Source organism: Ranitomeya imitator, chromosome 10, assembly GCF_032444005.1.
Source record: "Ranitomeya imitator isolate aRanImi1 chromosome 10, aRanImi1.pri, whole genome shotgun sequence".
NCBI lineage: Eukaryota > Metazoa > Chordata > Amphibia > Anura > Dendrobatidae > Ranitomeya > Ranitomeya imitator.
In genome coordinates this window covers 54,804,290-54,824,861 of record NC_091291.1, presented here as the reverse complement: position 1 = coordinate 54,824,861, position 20,572 = coordinate 54,804,290, and the positions used below count along the sequence as shown (strand labels likewise).

The window sequence follows — 20,572 nt, the reverse complement described above, 5'->3', positions numbered from 1 at the left end:
ACTCCCCCAAAAAACTTAATATTTGGCAATCTCACAACTTTGATTCCATTTCAGAGTAATTTTCCTCCTATTGAAGCCCATAGATTGCCCCCATAAAGTATGATGCTAACAAAAGTGCCCACCAAACATAATGATATCCCCACAGTGAATTCTTACACAGTACCCTCCACACGATCCCACTGTACCCCCTCCTTATGATGGCCAACTGTGATCCCCACACAACCCCTCATACAGTATAATGGGCCTCACATAATCTTCCATACAGAATAATGGCCACCATACAGTATAATATCCCCCACATAGTCCTCCATGCAGTATAATGGCCCCCAGGTACTCTAGTAAGGATAGTGGCCCCCACATAGTCCTCCATTCAGTATAATGGCCCCCATATAGTCCGCCATTCAGTATAATGGCCCCCAGATAATCCACCATTCAGTATAATGGCCCCCTACATAGTTCGCTATTCAGTATAATGGGTCTCACATAAAAAATAAAAAAAATACTGCTTCTCCTTGATCCACTGCTTCTCCGGTCCCAGCAGTGAGCACTCTGAAAATCTTCACCGCTCGGTACGGTAAAGCAATGCGAAATAGTGAGAAGTCAGATGCAGAGGGAGAATGAAGGGGGAGCAGCTGCGTTTTTCCTGCCAAGACATGCTGAAATTTTACTCAACATGTGCACATACCCTAAAAATAATGAGTATAAATCTGCACTGCAGGCAGAATGTACCAGCCTGGCCTACATTTCCACCACCACTGGATGGATGCTGCATTCAGAAACAACCAGCAGACAGAGTACTTCACATTATCCAAATCATTTTGGGATTTGCTCGTTCTCACATCAGTTTCTCATTTACCAGTTTGATCCATGTTTTTCGCAGATGGCACTCATACCATGTCTATCGGGGTGTTCACATGTCCATGTATGGGCCGAGAGGTCCGCACTATGTCACAGAGACATTTCCAAAGTCATGGATCAAACTTGCCAATGCAGATTTAAGGGTTGATCAGAAAAGCCTGAGATACCGCCACATTTTTCTTAATTTTTTACGAGCAAACCGGATGGTAAAAACTGACACAATGATCAAAGTAAAAAAAATCGGATCCAAAACAATGATGAAACTCGGACCAAAAAACTCCCAAATGAGCACTGGGTGTGACACTACTGAATCCGATCAAATGTTAGAAATTGTTAACCGAGAATTTAGCCATTGAGCAGTAAAATCAGACATCACCATAGCTTGGGCCAGCGGTCTGCAGACACCATAGCTTGGGCCAGCGGTCTGCAGACATCGCCATAGCTTGGGCCAGCGGTCTGCAGACATCCCCATAGCTTGGGCCAGGGGTCTGCAGACATCACCATAGCTTGGGCCAGGGGTCTGCAGACATCACCATAGCTTGGGCCAGGGGTCTGCAGACCACCATAGCTTGGGCCAGCGGTCTGCAGACATCGCCATAGCTTGGGCCAGCGGTCTGCAGACATCCCCATAGCTTGGGCCAGGGGTCTGCAGACATCACCATAGCTTGGGCCAGGGGTCTGCAGACATCACCATAGCTTGGGCCAGGGGTCTGCAGACATCACCATAGCTTGGGCCAGGGGTCTGCAGACATCACCATAGCTTGGGCCAGCGGTCTGCAGACATCACCATAGCTTGGGCCAGCGGTCTGCAGACATCACCATAGCTTGGGCCAGCGGTCTGCAGACATCACCATAGCTTGGGCCAGCGGTCTGCAGACATCACCATAGCTTGGGCCAGCGGTCTGCAGACATCACCATAGCTTGGGCCAGCGGTCTGCAGACATCACCATAGCTTGGGCCAGCGGTCTGCAGACATCACCATAGCTTGGGCCAGCGGTCTGCAGACATCACCATAGCTTGGGCCAGGGGTCTGCAGACATCATCATAGCTTGGGCCAGCGGTCTGCAGACATTACCATAGCTCGGGCCAGCGGTCTGCAGACATCGCCATAGCTCGGGCCAGCGGTCTGCAGACATCGCCATAGCTCGGGCCAGCGGTCTGCAGACATCGCCATAGCTCGGGCCAGCGGTCTGCAGACATCGCCATAGCTCGGGCCAGGGGTCTGCAGACATCACCATAGCTTGGGTCAGGGGTCTGGTGAGAAGTAATTTCTGATATGCAGATTCACTCGTGCTATGATGGGGTTAGGAATCTTCTTGTGATGGATGTGAGGAGCACACAGGAGAGGTGCATTGCACAATGACTTGGAGCTTGGCCCATGAGCCACACAGGGCAGGGCGCAGGTAGAGAGCATTCCAGGTGAGATGGGAAGTGCCGTGTCCTGCATGGCTGACACCTGACTGGGTGACTGGCTCCCTCACGTGTAGCGCTAGGTGCTTACAGGACAAGCCATGTGGCCTCCTCCTGGATAATTGCGGCCATTGTTTACAGCAGCATATGTTTACCAGCCTGTCATGTGCGGCTCCATCTGAGCAGAGGAGACGGCATCACAACGTTCAGTCACCTAAATGACAACGATTCAGTAACTTTTCTCTTGACTTTTATGGTGTAAAGTAGAAACCTACATGATGGATACTAAAGCCTAGACATTATTGGGATGTGCGAGTTTCATCTGTAGCAAGAATTCTCCAGAACAAGCTTTTCTCTCCATCAATATTACGTCTTTGCATTTTTGCCCTATGGTTGAAATGTCTACGTTAGAGGTTGGTCGCTATGTTTTTCTTATGGTCATCAGTATCTTTTCGATGGGGCTGCGACACCCGACCCCAGCAGTGGCCAGAACATGGCAGTTCCATGCACACTATAGGGGGCCGCAGTCGGGTACTGCAGATCCACCCCAATGAATAGCGCCCCAGTCAGTATAGAAAGGCAGCATCCAGAACTTCCAGCCACTGCTGGTAACTGCTGACCGGCGGCGTGGATGCCAGGTGTTGCCCCTCACCAATCAGATATTAGGCCACCAATAAAAAGTAGTGGCCAAACCCTTTGTAAGGGGGGCTGGTTTAGTTTTAACAAATGTGTATGGTGCATTATTTTGTGGCCCTAAGTATTCCAGGTTCTCCTCCTTCAGAGAAGCACGCGTTCCTCACAGCGCACACAGTACTCTTCTTCTTTGGACATCAGTTGGTGGGATGTATGACCCTGGTCCTTCAGCTCTTGAGCAATGTGCCTTTCCCATGGACCATTTTTTCTTCTTGGGACATCAGTTGGTGGGATGTATGACCCTGGTCCTTCAGCTCTTGAGCAATGTGCCTTTCCCATGGACCATTTTTTCTTCTTGGGACATCAGTTGGTGGGATGTATGACCCTGGTCCTTCAGCTCTTGAGCAATATGACTTTCCCATGGACCATTTTTTCTTCTTGGGACATCAGTTGGTGGGATGTATGACCCTGGTCCTTCAGCTCTTGAGCAATATGACTTTCCCATGGACCATTTTTTCTTCTTGGGACATCAGTTGGTGGGATGTATGACCCTGGTCCTTCAGCTCTTGAGCAATGTGCCTTTCCCATGGACCATTTTTTGAATAGAAGGCTGATGAGAGAGCTGGTCGCCATGCTTCTCCATCGCCTGCCATTGTGAGGGAGGCGGCACCAGCCACAACACGTGCTGGAGAACAACCCGTAATAATAATAATATGCTCCTCCGCCACACAAAGGAAAGGTGGTGGAAATTACAGGATCCATGGACGTGTTAATGATCGGCAACTGTTGAATGGAAACATTTTAAAAAACGTTGATTTATTCAGAATCCAGTATGAGCGCCACATACCGCAATCCCCACCCTTAGGCCATCGTCGCACATTCAGTATTTGGTCAGTATTTTACCTCAGTATTTGTAAGCCAAAACCAGGAGTGGGTGATAATACAGAAGTGGTGCATATGTTTCTATTCTACTTTTCCTCTGATTGTTCCACTCCTGGTTTTGGCTTACAAATACTGAGGTAAAAAATTGCCAAATACTCGTGTACACGTGGTCTTAAGCTGTGGCTGCTATAAGTGAGGTTATTACTGGTGGTCTGACTAATGTTCCACCATGCTGAATGCACTTGTGCCGTAAATCATCAAGATCCGCTGCTGGCAGCTCCCTGTGCAATTGCTGACTAATGATGTCCAAAATGTGCTTGATGGGAGACAGGTCTAGAGATGCTGCACATTTAGACCACATAGGCTGCTCGCAGTAGCACGAGCAACAGCGCTTGGGCCCGGCGTGCCTGCACTCCTAAGCAGAGCCGAGTGCTGATACAGCATGGATGAGCTGTGTTAGCTGCGAGCTCCCAAGTCCTTGTGGGAATTGATGTGTGATGGACCGGTGGTGCGCCGGCTCAGCACTGCTTAGATGAGCTGTGTTGGCTTGTTGTCCAAAAGACACTAATAATAATAATCTTTATTTATATAGCGCCAACATATTCCGCAGCGCTTTACAGTTTAACAGTTTCAAACACAACAGTCATAGGTAACAACGTTAAAGGGAACCTGTCACCCCCGTTTTTTGAGATTGAGCTATAAATACTGTTAAATAGGGCCTGCGCTGTGTGTTCCTATAGTGTATGTAGTGTACCCCGATTCCCCATGTATGCTGAGAAATAACTTACCAAAGTCGCCGTTTTCGCCTGTCAATCAGGCTGGTCAGGTCGGGAGGGCGTGGTGACATCGGTGGTTCTTCCTCAGCTTTACGTTGGTGGCGTAGTGGCGTAGTGGTGAACAAGCAGCGCGCGATCTGCGCTGTAATCCCTTGCATCGGTGGGGGTGGCCATCTTCCTGGGGCCGCGCGTGCGCAGATCGAGTGCTCTGCTGCACGGGGCTTCAGGAAAATGGCCGCGGGATGCCGCGCGTGCGCATTAGAGATCGCGGCGGCCATTTTCCCAAAGCCGAGATGCAAACTCGGCTTTGGGAAAATGGCCGCCGCGATCTCTAATGCGCACGCGCGGCATCCCGCGGCCATTTTCCTGAAGCCCCGTGCAGCAGAGCACTCGATCTGCGCACGCGCGGCCCCAGGAAGATGGCCGCCCCCACCGACGAAAGGGATGACAGCGCAGATCGCGCGCTGTGTCTTCACCACTACGCCACCAACGTAAAGCTGAGGAAGAACCAGCGATGTCACCACGCCCTCCCGACCTGACCAGCCTGATTGACAGGCGAAAACGGCGACTTTGGTAAGTTATTTCTCAGCATACATAGGGAATCGGGGTACACTACATACACTATAGGAACACACAGCGCAGGCCCTATTTAACAGTATTTATAGCTCAATCTCAAAAAACGGGGTGACAGGTTCCCTTTAACAATACAATAAAGCAAAATAAGACGACCCTGCTCACGAGAGCTTACCATCTACAATGAGGTGGGGGAGATACAAAGTACAGGTGTGTTTTTACAATGATGGTCCAGCCATCTTTACTACTTTATGATCCAGGCAGAGCGAGAGCCGACAGGCAGCTGGGGCATAAAGCGGTGACTAGAAGCAGCTCTGAAAGTGACATTATGACCACAACACGTGAAAGTACTGAAACGCTTAAAAAGGAACCCCATTGCAGTGCAGCCTCACATGGGGCAGAGACCCTGCTTCAAGTGATGTATTACTTACTGATCTGCTTGCTGCAATTTAGTAAAAATCCTTATTTTCTCTGTGCAGATCTAGCAGAGCTCTAAATGCTGAGCCCTGTGTAACCCTGACCACACCACTGATTGTCAACTTTCTGTGTACACTGTGCATAGGCAGAAAGCTGCCAATCAATGGAGGGAGGTGTGTGGTTGGACTACATACCAGCAGATCTACTAGTCTTGTAGTGACAGTCTTCAGCTGGTAAAAGTGATTTTTATCAGAACTGCAGCTAGTCTCTACATCATGCTGCTCTCGGATTAGGTGACATTCCCTCTAGGTACAGACGTCATATAACATAGTAATGTCCACTGAAGGAACCATTATACTGAAATCTGACAGCAGACTAAGCCACAACATGGAAAAAATGATCAGGAAGGAAAACTGGAAGCCTCTGGTGTTCTACAAGGCAGATGGTGTCTCATGGCCGCCTGCAAACTTCTCCGGCTGCTCTGCTCTCGCCTGCCGCAGATTTCTACTCCAGCCATCCTGGAGAGGTTACTACAGTTAGTGACATGTTATGTAAGGAGGCAGACCTTCATCTGATGTATGGGTGTGGGGGCAGCTTTCCTACTAGGCAAGGCTGCGGTGCTCCATAAGGGCACATTCACCCGTTCAGAGGAATGGAAGCCTAGGCCGTCTGTAGGTCCCAGGTACAAGCAATGCAGACACTGTGTTGGCAGCTCAGTAAGTGACCCACCTATCTGGAAAATAGAGGTGTCAGCACTGTCCCAGTCACAGGTCTTTGCACAGGGACATTCCCCATTTTAGTGTTCTATCGCCACGTGCATGTGGCCAGGAACACGGCAGCGCAGGGAAAAACTGAAAAGTGCTGTTCCCCTTAAAGGAAATCTGTCAGCAGATTTTTAGTATGTACTCTGAAGACAGCACGAGGTAGGGGTTAAAACACGGATTTCGGCAATGCCTCTCATCAAGCTCAGTGGTCTTGTTTGCTTGCGTTTATTGTTTTAGCACCAAGAGCTTATCATTGCTGGGACACAGCAGCGCGTGCATGCTAGTCTGACACGCCCCCTCCTGTAATAGGCAGCTCACTGTCTATGGACTTTGTACATAGAGAGCCTGGTGTGGGCGGGATTAGCTTTCTCAGCTCTGCTGCATTGCTAACCTGAAAACTGATTGTGTCAGAACAGCTGCACCTTAATCTAAGTGATACATCATTGGATTCAGCTTCACTTTGCCTACATCAGGCTACTATTTGAGGAGGTAGCAAAAAAAATGAAAAAGATGGGCATCTTAAGGGTATGTGCACACGATGCAGATTTAGTGCAGATCTGCAGCAGATTTTTCTGCTGCAGATCTGCACTGTGATTTACAGTACAATGTAAATCAATGTGAAAAAAAAAAAAAGCTGTGCACATGGTGCAGAAAAATCCGCGCAGATTTCAAAGAAGTGCATGTCACTTCTTTTGTGCGTTTCTGCACCCCTCCATTAATAGAAATCCGCAGTGGTAAAAACTGCACAAAATCCGCATCAATTCAGCACAAAAAATGCACTAAAACCGCATCAAAAACGCACCTGCGGATTCTGCCAGGAGATGCAGATTTAGTGCAGAAAATTCTGCACCACATTTCCTATGTGTGCACATAGCCTTAAAGGGAACCTGTCACTCCCAAAATCGATGGTGAGGTAAGCTCACCGTCATCAGGGGCTTATCTACAGCATTCTGTAATGCTGTAGATAAGCCCCCGATGTTACCTGAAAGAGGAGAAAAAGAGGTTAGATTATACTCACCCAGGGGCGGTCCTGCTCCGATGGGTGTCTCAAGTCCGCTCCGGCGCCTCCCATCTTCATTCCATGACGTCCTCTTCTGGTCTTCACGCCGCAGCTCCGGCGCAGGCGTACTTTGCCTGCCCTGTTGAGGGCAGAGGAAAGTACTGCAGTGCGCAGGCACCGGGAAAGGTCAGAGAGGCCCAGCGCCTGCGCACTGCAGTAATTTGCTCTGCCCTCAACAGGGCAAAGTACGCCTGCGCCGGAGCCGTGGCTGAAGATCAGAAAAGGACGTCATGGAATGAAGATGGGAGGTGCCGGACCGGACCTGAGACGCCCATTTGACCGAACCGCAGCGGGACCGCCCCTGGGTGAGTATAATCTAACCTCTTTTTCTCCTCTTTCAGGATACATCGGGGGCTTATCTACAGCATTGCAGAATGCTGTAGATAAGCCCCTGATGACGGTGAGCTTACCTCAACATCGATTTTGGGGGCGACAGGTTCCCTTTAAGGTAGACCTCCCCCAGAGATCATTGAGTGACATCATATCCTCGCACTTACTGAACTATAAACGCCCCTTTCCAAGTAAATTACAACTATTGTGCTGATTTTGAGAAATTTAAAGTGACAAATTGCAGGAGAAGAACCATTACTGCCGACTACTTTTTATTTCTTCTTTGTAGAAGCGATATTAAGAATTTGTGAAGCATCTGGTTTTTCTTTTGTTTGTTGCAGGTATTGTAAAAGATAAGGAGAGAAAACTGGAAGATGAAATGTCCGGCCCTCGCCCTGCCCATTGTGCTTTCCTCGGCTCCCTTCTATGGGAACGCACTTTGCCGTACAACGAAATAGAATACGTTGATCTGGATGAGTTCTTACTAGAAAATGGTCTACCGTCAAGCCCACCTCACCAGCCTTTCTCACCAGCCAACTTGACTCCTCCACCATCCAACCAGTCAGTCGTTGACCTCAGTCGCCCAGCCTCCTGCGCCTCTTCTACCTCCACCTGTTCGTCTCCCGTGCAGAGCATGATGGATAGCGAATTCGACCATCCAAATGGCAAAGAAGGTATTACTAACTGAACCATTATGTTGTAATGAATTACCTTGTGAATGCCGTCGCCATAACACCGGGGGTCCCGCCACGTGATCATTGTGTGTGCAGTGAGGACCGCTGCAGCCAATCCCCAGCCTCAATCATGCTAGCACTGTTGACTTATGACTGAGATGATTTGTTGCATTGGTCACATTGTGCCACGAAACGGCATCCCTGACTCCTTGCTTTGGCCGTATACCCCGCGACGTACTGCTGTGTATACTACAGCAATGTATTGTGAACGTCGGGTGCAGTTTGATGTGCTAGACATCTGATTTTAGCCTTCTCCATAACTTGAGTTGTAACCAGACAGATGACTATTAAAACTGGGCTGGGATTGCAGTGGGCCGGTTACCAGTAATTATACCCGTGGCAGTGTGGAGGAAACGCTGACTGCTACTGTTCCCCTGGCAAGCACATGGGCAATGGAGACCGTCCAAAGCTCTCTTGTTTTCAATAGGACGCTCGCCCCATCTACAAACACGTAACCGGTTTGCCATGTTGTGCCAGCCAGGAGCATTCTGGTAGAGAAGCCTAAAACCGGAACAGGAGCCATAGTCTAATTCAGCTAGAATAGACTTTATGCTGTAGAAAGTTAAAGGGTTATTCTGAAAATACAAAGTGGTCTTACCATATTGAACACACTCTTTGTGCCAATGTCACCATTTTTCATATCGCTCTCCTAAGGATGAGGGCTGTATTTAGCCCACAGAGGCATTGGCACCGTCCTGGCCCTGATTGATCATGCACAGTGAGTCTCCGCTGTCTTCCTGTGCTCCGGGATGTGCCTACAACGCTTCGTTCTACTGGTATGGTGGATGTCACTAAAAGGGCGACGTTCACTGGTACCTGAGAGGAGTGATGTACTGCAGAATGGGGCTAAGAGGAGAAATATAATGTAGGAGGGGGCTGTATACAGGTAATGGGGCTGTATATAGGGGCTAAGAGGAGAAATGTAATGTAGGAGGGGCTGTATACAGGTAGCTGAGATAATATATACTGCAGGAAGGGGCTCTATATAGAGGGGCTGAGAGGAGCTATATACAGTGCAGAATGGGCTATGTTCAGGGGCTGAGAAGAGACATACTGCATAAGGAAGTTATATACAGTGGGCGCAGAGGAAAGATATACTGCAAGACAATGCTGTGTATAGGGGGCTGGAAGGAAAGATATACTGCAGGAGGTGCTCTGTATACAGAGGCTAAGAAAATATATACTGGAGGATGGGTTATATTCAGGGGGGCTGAGAAGAGCTATACTGCATTTGGAAGCTATGTATAGTGGGCAGAGAGGTAAGATATACTGCAGGATGGTGCTGTATATAGAGAGGTTGAAAGGAATGATATACTGCAAGAGATGGTGCTGTATAGAGAGGGCCTGGGAATAAAGATATACTACAGGAGGGTGCTCTGTATAGAGGGGCTAAGAGGAAATGTATACGGCTGGATGCATTGTATTCAGGGGTGAAAGGATCGCTATACTGCCTAGGGAAGTTATGTGCAGTGGGTCTGGAAAGAGATGCTGAAGGATGGTGCTGAATATAGAGAGGCTAAGAGGAATGATATACTGTAAGAGATGGCTCTGTATAAAGGGGCTAAGAGGATATATGCAGGATGGGTTGTATTCAAGGGGCTGAGAGGAGTGCTATACTGCATAAGGAATTATTTACATGAGCAAAGAATAAAGATATACTACAGGATGGTGCTGTACATAAAGGGGAGGAGAGGAAAGATATACTGCAGGATGGTGATGTACATAGACGGGCTGAGAGGAGAGATATACTGTAGGATGAGGCTGTATACGTGGGCTGAGATTAGTTGAGCTTTGTTTGTTTCTTGCTTCTGAGGGACCAGTGAGTGAAACAGCAAATACTGACCTATTGATGCATATAACAAAGGATTATCTTCTATCACATGCATTAACAGAGCAGCATTTGCAGTTTCCGATCACTGATCTGTCAGCATCAGGCAACAATCACCACTCTGCACTGCCATGGAGGAGGCGAGCAGAAGAGTTGGGCTCTGCTATAACCAGCTGATGAGGGTGAATTCTGCACTGAGTGTGATGACTTCTCATGTGGGGAAAAAGCATGAAGCATAGGAGAGGAGGGGGGTATTCAGCACTGAGGAGAAGCAAGGTCTGCTGGGAAATGTAGTTCTAGAAGATAACTAAATGCACAGTTCATGTACCATTCTTATGTAAAACTGGATCCAGCGAGGGGCAGATAGATGGAAACCGTCTGTATGTGAACAATCTGCATTCACTGGTGAGCCGTAATGTGATTCTGTGAATAATCTGTCATTCTATCTCGCAGGGTTTACGCTGGGTCACGGAATCCTGTTTCTGTGAATAGTAGGCCAGGGTGGTTTGGCTTATCTGACAAATTGGCCGTCTGTGTTGCTGAATTACCTCGTCAGACTTTGCTCCTCCTTACACGCGTGTCTGAAACGTGAAGGGAGAACTAAGAAGCCTCCTGCTGCCAGAAGGAGTGCACAGTCCACGTGAGGCATCTACAGGCAGAGCGGCGGGCGGGACAGATGGTGGAGGGCACGGCTGTGTGACACTGTGGGCATGCTGGGCTGGCACCCTGCGTGTATCTGCCTGCTGCACGGTGTGCCTCGTGCTTTTGGTAGCAGGGGTGATGCAGGGTGACTGGGCAGTGTGTAAGGTGTGGGTGAGACTCAGACGGGCATCATGTCTGCACATGGGCTGAGATGTTTGCAGCTCTCCTGTCACTTCTGAACATGTTTCTCAGCCGATGTCACCTATCAAAGCCCAGAATAGAACAGGCAGCAAAAGAACAGTCAGTTCTTAAAGGGGAATTTGTCATAAGGTTTATGACACCTAATCTGAAAGCAGCAGATTGTAGTGACGGAGACCCTGATTCCTGCAATGTTAGTTACTGGGGTGCGCGGGCTGAGGAGCAGATGCCGGCTGTGTCACAAGTGCCTGCCTGGCGAGGGACTATTTAAATGCTGCTGTCAGTCACTGATGGACTCGCAGGATCAAACGCCACATTTGCGCATTGTAAGTCATCGCACTTGGGCTACGTTCCCACAATGAGCTCTTGATGTTGCAGATTTTCTGCAGCATTTCTGGGCTCCTTAAGTAAAATAGGCTATGTGACTTTTTAATTTTTTAAATATGCAGCGTCAAAACACTCACCAAAAGCTCATTGTGGGAACATAGCTTTACCCAAGAATCAATAAAAAGATCAATATGTCTTATGTAATTCACTGAAAACATCTATTTAAAGGGGGTGTCCACCATGTCTCCTGACCCACCGTTCCACTGTATGGTAGATATACCTGGCTCCTCACTAACCGGTTTACCATACTGTAGATTATCATGGCTCTTCACCAACTGCTCCATTGTACTGTATAGAACCATGGCCCCTGACCGACTGCTCCATGGAAATCTCCATCAAATTGGAGATGTCTGTGGCCTCTGGCCGACTACTCCATCGTACTGTAGATCGCCACTATACTGTAGCTGACCATGGCTCTACACCGACTACTGTACTGACCATATCTCTTCACCGACTGGTCCATTTCACTGCAGATGACCATGGCTCCTGACTAACTGCTCTACTGTACTGTAGATGATATGGCTCTACACCGACTGCTCCACCGTACTGTAATGACCATGGCTCTACACCGACTGCTCCACTGTACTGTAATGACCATAGCTCCTCACTAACTGCTCCACTGTACTGTAATGACCATGGCTCTACACCGACTGCTCCACTGTACTGTAATGACCATGGCTCTACACCGACTGCTCCACTGTACTGTAATGACCATGGCTCTACACCGACTGCTCCACTGTACTGTAATGACCATGGCTCTACACTGACTGCTCCACTGTACTGTAATGACCATGGCTCTACACCGACTGCTCCACTACTGTAATGACCATGGCTCTACACCGACTGCTCCTCTACTGTAATGACCATGGCCCTACACCGACTGCTCCACTGTACTGTAATGACCATAGCTCCTCACTAACTGCTCCACTGTACTGTAATGACCATGGCCCTACACCGACTGCTCCACTGTACTGTAATGACCATGGCTCTACACCGACTGCTCCACTGTACTGTAATGACCATAGCTCCTCACTAACTGCTCCACTGTACTGTAATGACCATGGCTCTACACCGACTGCTCCACTGTACTGTAATGACCATGGCTCTACACTGACTGCTCCACTGTACTGTAATGACCATGGCTCTACACCGACTGCTCCACTGTACTGTAATGACCATGGCTCTACACCGACTGCTCCACTGTACTGTAATGACCATGGCTCTACACCGACTGCTCCACTGTACTGTAATGACCATGGCTCTACACCGACTGCTCCACTGTACTGTAATGACCATGGCTCTACACTGACTGCTCCACTGTACTGTAATGACCATGGCCCTACACCGACTGCTCCACTGTACTGTAATGACCATGGCTCTACACCGACTGCTCCACTGTACTGTAATGACCATGGCTCTACACCGACTGCTCCACTGTACTGTAATGACCATGGCTCTACACCGACTGCTCCACTGTACTGTAATGACCATAGCTCTACACTGACTGCTCCACTGTACTGTAGATGATATGGCTCTACACCAACTACACCACTGTACTGTAATGACCATGGCTCTACACAGACTGCTCCACTGTAATGACCATGGCTCTACACCGACTGCTCCACTGTACTGTAATGACCATGGCTCTACACCGACTGCTCCACCGTACTGTAATGACCATGGCTCTACACCGACTGCTCCACTGTACTGTAATGACCATGGCTCTACACCGACTGCTCCACTGTACTGTAATGACCATAGCTCTACACTGACTGCTCCACTGTACTGTAGATGATATGGCTCTACACCAACTACACCACTGTACTGTAATGACCATGGCTCTACACAGACTGCTCCACTGTAATGACCATGGCTCTACACCGACTGCTCCACTGTACTGTAGATGATATGGCTCTACACCAACTACACCACTGTACTGTAATGACCATGGCTCTACACAGACTGCTCCACTGTAATGACCATGGCTCTACACCGACTGCTCCACTGTACTGTAATGACCATGGCTCTACACAGACTGCTCCACCGTACTGTAATGACCATGGCTCTACACCGACTGCTCCACTGTACTGTAATGACCATGGCTCTACACCGACTGCTCCACTGTACTGTAATGACCATGGCTCTACACTGACTGCTCCACTGTACTGTAGATGATATGGCTCTACACCGACTGCTCCACTGTACTGTAATGACCATGGCTCTACACAGACTGCTCCACTGTACTGTAATGACCATGGCTCTACACCGACTGCTCCACTGTACTGTAATGACCATGGCTCTACACCGACTGCTCCACTGTACTGTAATGACCATGGCTCTACACCGACTGCTCCACTGTACTGTAATGACCATGGCTCTACACCGACTGCTCCACTGTACTGTAATGACCATGGCTCTACACTGACTGCTCCACTGTACTGTAATGACCATGGCCCTACACCGACTGCTCCACTGTACTGTAATGACCATGGCTCTACACCGACTGCTCCACTGTACTGTAATGACCATGGCTCTACACCGACTGCTCCACTGTACTGTAATGACCATGGCTCTACACCGACTGCTCCACTGTACTGTAATGACCATAGCTCTACACTGACTGCTCCACTGTACTGTAGATGATATGGCTCTACACCAACTACACCACTGTACTGTAATGACCATGGCTCTACACAGACTGCTCCACTGTAATGACCATGGCTCTACACCGACTGCTCCACTGTACTGTAATGACCATGGCTCTACACCGACTGCTCCACCGTACTGTAATGACCATGGCTCTACACAGACTGCTCCACCGTACTGTAATGACCATGGCTCTACACCGACTGCTCCACTGTACTGTAATGACCATGGCTCTACACCGACTGCTCCACTGTACTGTAATGACCATGGCTCTACACTGACTGCTCCACTGTACTGTAATGACCATGGCTCTACACTGACTGCTCCACTGTACTGTAGATGATATGGCTCTACACCGACTGCTCCACTGTACTGTAATGACCATGGCTCTACACTGACTGCTCCACTGTACTGTAATGACCATGGCTCTACACTGACTGCTCCACTGTACTGTAGATGATATGGCTCTACACCAACTACACCACTGTACTGTAATGACCATGGCTCTACACAGACTGCTCCACTGTAATGACCATGGCTCTACACCGACTGCTCCACTGTACTGTAATGACCATGGCTCTACACCGACTGCTCCACTGTACTGTAATGACCATGGCTCTACACCGACTGCTCCACTGTACTGTAATGACCATGGCTCTACACCGACTGCTCCACTGTACTGTAATGACCATGGCTCTACACCGACTGCTCCACTGTACTGTAATGACCATGGCTCTACACCGACTGCTCCTCTACTGTAATGACCATGGCTCCTCACTAACTGCTCCACTGTACTGTAATGACCATGGCTCTACACCGACTGCTCCGCCGTACTGTAATGACCATGGCTCTACACCGACTGCTCCTCTACTGTAATGACCATGGCTCCTCACTAACTGCTCCACTGTACTGTAATGACCATGGCTCTACACCGACTGCTCCACTGTACTGTAATGACCATAGCTCCTCACTAACTGCTCCACTGTACTGTAATGACCATGGCTCTACACCGACTGCTCCACTGTACTGTAATGACCATGGCTCTACACCGACTGCTCCGCCGTACTGTAATGACCATGGCTCTACACCGACTGCTCCACTCTACTGTAATGGCCATGGCTCTACACCGACTGCTCCACTGTACCGTAATGACCATGGCTCTACACCGACTGCTCCTCTACTGTAATGACCATGGCTCCTCACTAACTGCTCCACTGTACTGTAATGACCATGGCTCTACACAGACTGCTCATCTACTGTAATGACCATGGCTCTACACTGACTGCTCCACTGTACTGTAATGACCATGGCTCTACACCGACTGCTCCACTGTACTGTAATGACCATGGCTCTACACCGACTGCTCCTCTACTGTAATGACCATGGCTCTACACCGACTGCTCCACTGTACTGTAATGACCATGGCTCTACACCGACTGCTCCACTGTACTGTAATGACCATGGCTCTACACCGACTGCTCCACTGTACTGTAATGACCATGGCTCTACACCGACTGCTCCACTGTAATGACCATGGCTCTACACCGACTGCTCCACTGTACTGTAATGACCATAGCTCCTCACTAACTGCTCCACTGTACTGTAATGACCATGGCTCTACACCGACTGCTCCACTCTACTGTAATGACCATGGCTCTACACCGACTGCTCCACTGTACTGTAATGACCATGGCTCTACACCGACTGCTCCTCTACTGTAATGACCATGGCTCTACACCGACTGCTCCACTGTACTGTAATGACCATGGCTCTACACCGGCTGCTCCACTGTACTGTAATGACCATGGCTCTACACCGACTGCTCCTCTACTGTAATGACCATGGCTCTACACCGACTGCTCCACTGTACTGTAATGACCATGGCTCTACACCGACTGCTCCGCCGTACTGTAATGACCATGGCTCTACACCGACTGCTCCACTCTACTGTAATGGCCATGGCTCTACACAGACTGCTCCACTGTACCGTAATGACCATGGCTCTACACCGACTGCTCCTCTACTGTAATGACCATGGCTCTACACTGACTGCTCCACTGTACTGTAATGACCATGGCTCCTCACTAACTGCTCCACTGTACTGTAATGACCATGGCTCTACACCGACTGCTCATCTACTGTAATGACCATGGCTCTACACTGACTGCTCCACTGTACTGTAATGACCATGGCTCTACACCGACTGCTCCACCGTACTGTAATGACCATGGCCCTACACCGACTGCTCCACTGTACTGTAATGACCATGGCTCTACACCGACTGCTCCTCTACTGTAATGACCATGGCTCTACACCGACTGCTCCACTGTACTGTAATGACCATGGCTCTACACCGACTGCTCCACTGTACTGTAATGACCATGGCTCTACACCGACTGCTCCACTGTACTGTAATGACCATGGCTCTACACCGACTGCTCCTCTACTGTAATGACCATGGCTCTACACCGACTGCTCCACTGTACTGTAATGACCATGGCTCTACACCGACTGCTCCACTGTACTGTAATGACCATGGCTCTACACCGACTGCTCCACTCTACTGTAATGACCATGGCTCCTCACTAACTGCTCCACTGTACTGTAATGACCATGGCTCTACACCGACTGCTCCACCGTACTGTAATGACCATGGCACCTCAACGTACACTACGTGAGCCTGTAGCTGGTGGTTGTAGTCCCCTGAACACCGTGTGAGCCTGTAGCTGGGGGTTGTAGTCCCCGGTACACTGTGAGCCTGTAGCTGGGGGTTGTAGTCCCCCGTACACTGTGAGCCTGTAGCTGGGGGTTGTAGTCCCCGATACACTGTGTGAGCCTGTAACTGGGGGTTGTAGTCCCCCGTACGCTGTGTGAGCCTGTAGCTGGGGGTTGTAGTCCCCGTGCACTGTGTGAGCCTGTAGCTGGGGGTTGTAGTCCCCGGTACACTGTGAGCCTGTAGCTGGGGGTTGTAGTCCCCGTGCACTGTGTGAGCCTGTAGCTGGGGGTTCTAGTCCCCGGTACACTGTGAGCCTGTAGCTGGGGGTTGTAGTACCCCGTACACTGTGTGAGCCTGTAGCTGGGGGTTGTAGTACCCCGTACACCGTGAGCCTGTAGCTGGGGGTTGTAGTCCCCGTGCACTGTGTGAGCCTGTAGCTGGGGGTTGTAGTCCCCCGTACACCGTGAGCCTGTAGCTGGGGGTTGTAGTCCCCGGTACACTGTGAGCCTGTAGCTGGGGGTTGTAGTCCCCGGTACACTGTGAGCCTGTAGCTGGGGGTTGTAGTCCCCGGTACACCGTGAGCCTGTAGCTGGGGGTTGTAGTCCCCCGTACACCGTGAGCCTGTAGCTGGGGGTTGTAGTCCCCGGTACACCGTGAGCCTGTAGCTGGGGGTTGTAGTCCCCCGTGAGCCTGTAGCTGGGGGTTGTAGTCCCCCGTACACCGTGAGCCTGTAGCTGGGGGTTGTAGTCCCCCGTACACCGTGAGCCTGTAGCTGGGGGTTGTAGTCCCCGGTACACCGTGAGCCTGTAGCTGGGGGTTGTAGTCCCCCGTGAGCCTGTAGCTGGGGGTTGTAGTCCCCCGTACACCGTGAGCCTGTAGCTGGGGGTTGTAGTCCCCCGTACACCGTGAGCCTGTAGCTGGGGGTTGTAGTCCCCGTGCACCGTGAGCCTGTAGCTGGGGGTTGTAGTCCCCGTGCATGCCGGTATGTATGGGGCAGACCTGCGCTCCGCTCCCCCAGCACGCTGCAGTCGGAGCCGCTCTCTGCCTCCCATTTCCCCCCAGGAATTTGGGATTTCACATCAATTAGTCGCGCTCGGCCGGCTGCCTTTGTACGAGTCCTCTCCCTCTCGCCCTCCTTTGCCTCCCGCCCTCCTCTGCATTCCCTTCCCTGGGGCCACCTCACACTCCAGCTCCATGTGCGTGCTACTCACCGCAAACAAAGCCCTCCCTCCGCCCGCCTCCACTGGAGCGCGGCCGGCCAGGGAAATCCGCTCTCACGGGGAGCAGCTGCAGCCTCGGCCATGTGCGGGAGGCGGGGAGGACGCGGCACATGGCAAGGCACGACACAGCTCGGCGGCGGCAGTCACCGCGCTGAGCCACGAGGGGGCGCTCGGCTACTGCACCCGACCGGATCATATCGCCCGCGGCTCGTAGGCTATTGCCCACCAGGAGCAGCGGCAGGACACGGTGGTCGCACGCTGCGGGGCCGCATCCAGGGCAGAGACACTTGTCAGCTGCTCTAATAGTGAATGCAGTTCTCCGCTTTCCAGTCATTGGTGACTTTTTAGGGCAGGGGTGGGCAATTAATTTTGCCATGGGGCCGCATGAGACAGTGGGATGGTTTTAGAGGGCCGAACTAATATAATTACCGTATTTTTCAGACTATAAGGCGCACCCCAAATTTGGGGTGAAAATTGTAGAAAAAAAGATTTTTTTATAAGATGGGGGTCTGTCTTATTGTCCGAATTTACAGTATCTTACGGTAAGATCCTTACCTGAGGGCTGGCGGTGGCAGAGCAGGAGGCATGCTGTTGGCAGAGGTGGGGTGATGCGGTGTGGCGTGCGGTGTGCTCCTGAGCAGGGTCCCTTCCTGCTTAGGCGGGCGACGCCACGGCCTGGTGTCCATGGGGGGTTGCAACAGTGGTGGTGCGGTATGGCGTGCACAGGGTCCCTTCCACCGGTGAGGTGACGCAGCGGCCAGGAATGCGATGTGTGCACCAGAGCTGGGTTGAATATCGGTGGGGGCGGCCATCTTCCCGAGGCCGCGCGTGCGCAGATGGAGTGCTCTGCTTCACGGGGCTTCAGGAAAATGGCCGCAGGAGGCCGCGCGTGCGCAGATGGAGATCGCGGCGGCCATTTTCCTGAAGCCGAGATCTAAATCTGCAGTCTCAGCTTCAGGAAAATGGCCACCGCAATCTCCATCTGCGCACGCGCGGCCTCCCGCGGCCATTTTCCTGAAGCCCCGTGAAGCAGAGCACTCCATCTGCGCACGCGCTGCCTCGGGAAGATGGCCGCCGCCACCGATGAATAGGTAATCAACCCGGCTCTGCTCCTCAGAAAACAGCTGGCAGAGCGGTGCCAAGGGCGGCTGTCAGAAGTGACAGCTGGCGGGCCGCTTAAAATCATCAGGCGGGCCGGATGCGGGCCGCATCTTGCCCAGGTCTGCTTTAGGGCGAGGTGCTTTCCAGTCATGTGAATATGGCGCCCCTGCTGGCAGTGTAGGGTATTGCAGCCTCCATAGATGGCAGCGTTTTGTTGTACGTGTTGTTCACACTTGGGTTCTGGGATAATTGGCTTGTAGTTAATGGTGAGCGTCCTCCCTGACGGGTCACAAGAGCACCAGGCGCTGCGGTGTGTCTGAGCCCAGATGTCTCAGTTTCCGTATTATTTGTGGTGCGTCGTCACAAAGGGGTTTGGTTATTTTTCCCGTGTGGCGAGGAAGGCTGCCTGCCTGTGCTGGTCCCTGCTGGCTCACAGCGGTGACTCCGGTTTTGCCATCAGAGCACCACCTTCTCTTCCGCTGTGCTGTCACTGCCAACTTCATTTTGATTGACAGCTGGGTCCCCGCAGTTTGGCATCAGGGAGCCGTAGTTACGCCATGTTGGCAGACCGGAAAAGACGAAACTGCTCCGACAACGTTACCTCACCAGAAGCAGGAGACTCTCCACCAAGTAGAATAAGCCGGTCGGAAAAATAACCAAAGTCCTGGATAACCCCTCGAACCAAGGAAACATGAACATTTTCAGATAATAATAATAATAATAATTTTTATTTATATAGCGCCAACATATTCCGCAGCGCTTTACAAATTATAGAGGGGACTTGTACAGACAATAGACATTACAGCATAACAGAAATACAGTTCAAAACAGATACCAGGAGGAATGAGGGCCCTGCTCGCAAGCTTACAAACTATTAGGAAAAGGGGAGACACGAGAGGTGGATGGTAACAATTGCTTTAGTTATTCGGACCAGCCATAGTGTAAGGCTCAGGTGTTCATGTAAAGCTGCATGAACCAGTTACCTGCCTAAGTATGTAGCAGTACAGACACAGAGGGCTAATACTGCATAAAGTGTATGAGAACATGATGCGAGGAACCTGATAGTTTTTTTTTTTTTTTTTTATAAATAGGCCACACGGGGATCGTTAGGTTAATGCATTGAGGCGGTAGGCCAATCAGAACAAATGAGTTTTTAGGGTACGCTTAAAACTGTGGGGATTGGGGATTAATCGTATTAACCTAGGTAGTGCATTCCAAAGAATCGGCGCAGCACGTGTAAAGTCTTGGAGACGGGAGTGGGAGGTTCTGATTATTGAGGATGTTCAGATGTTGCTCCATCAGGGAACGTTGTGTATCGGGGGCAGACATGGCTGCCGCAGTTATTAGCACCATTCATAGACACACAACAGGGGTCATCATCACCGTGGTCCTCGTGT

The 20,572-nt window shown here is 50.5% G+C and overlaps 1 protein-coding gene across 1 annotated transcript in view; it reads left to right on the top strand.

The window, feature by feature from the left end:
- Positions 1-20,572, top strand: part of DBP (D-box binding PAR bZIP transcription factor) — a 41,422-nt gene that overhangs the window by 3,304 nt on the left and 17,546 nt on the right. The window contains exon 2 of the mRNA XM_069741607.1: positions 8,045-8,377. Within this exon, the coding sequence (XP_069597708.1) occupies positions 8,045-8,377 (333 nt within the window). The remainder of the gene's footprint in view (positions 1-8,044; positions 8,378-20,572) is intronic.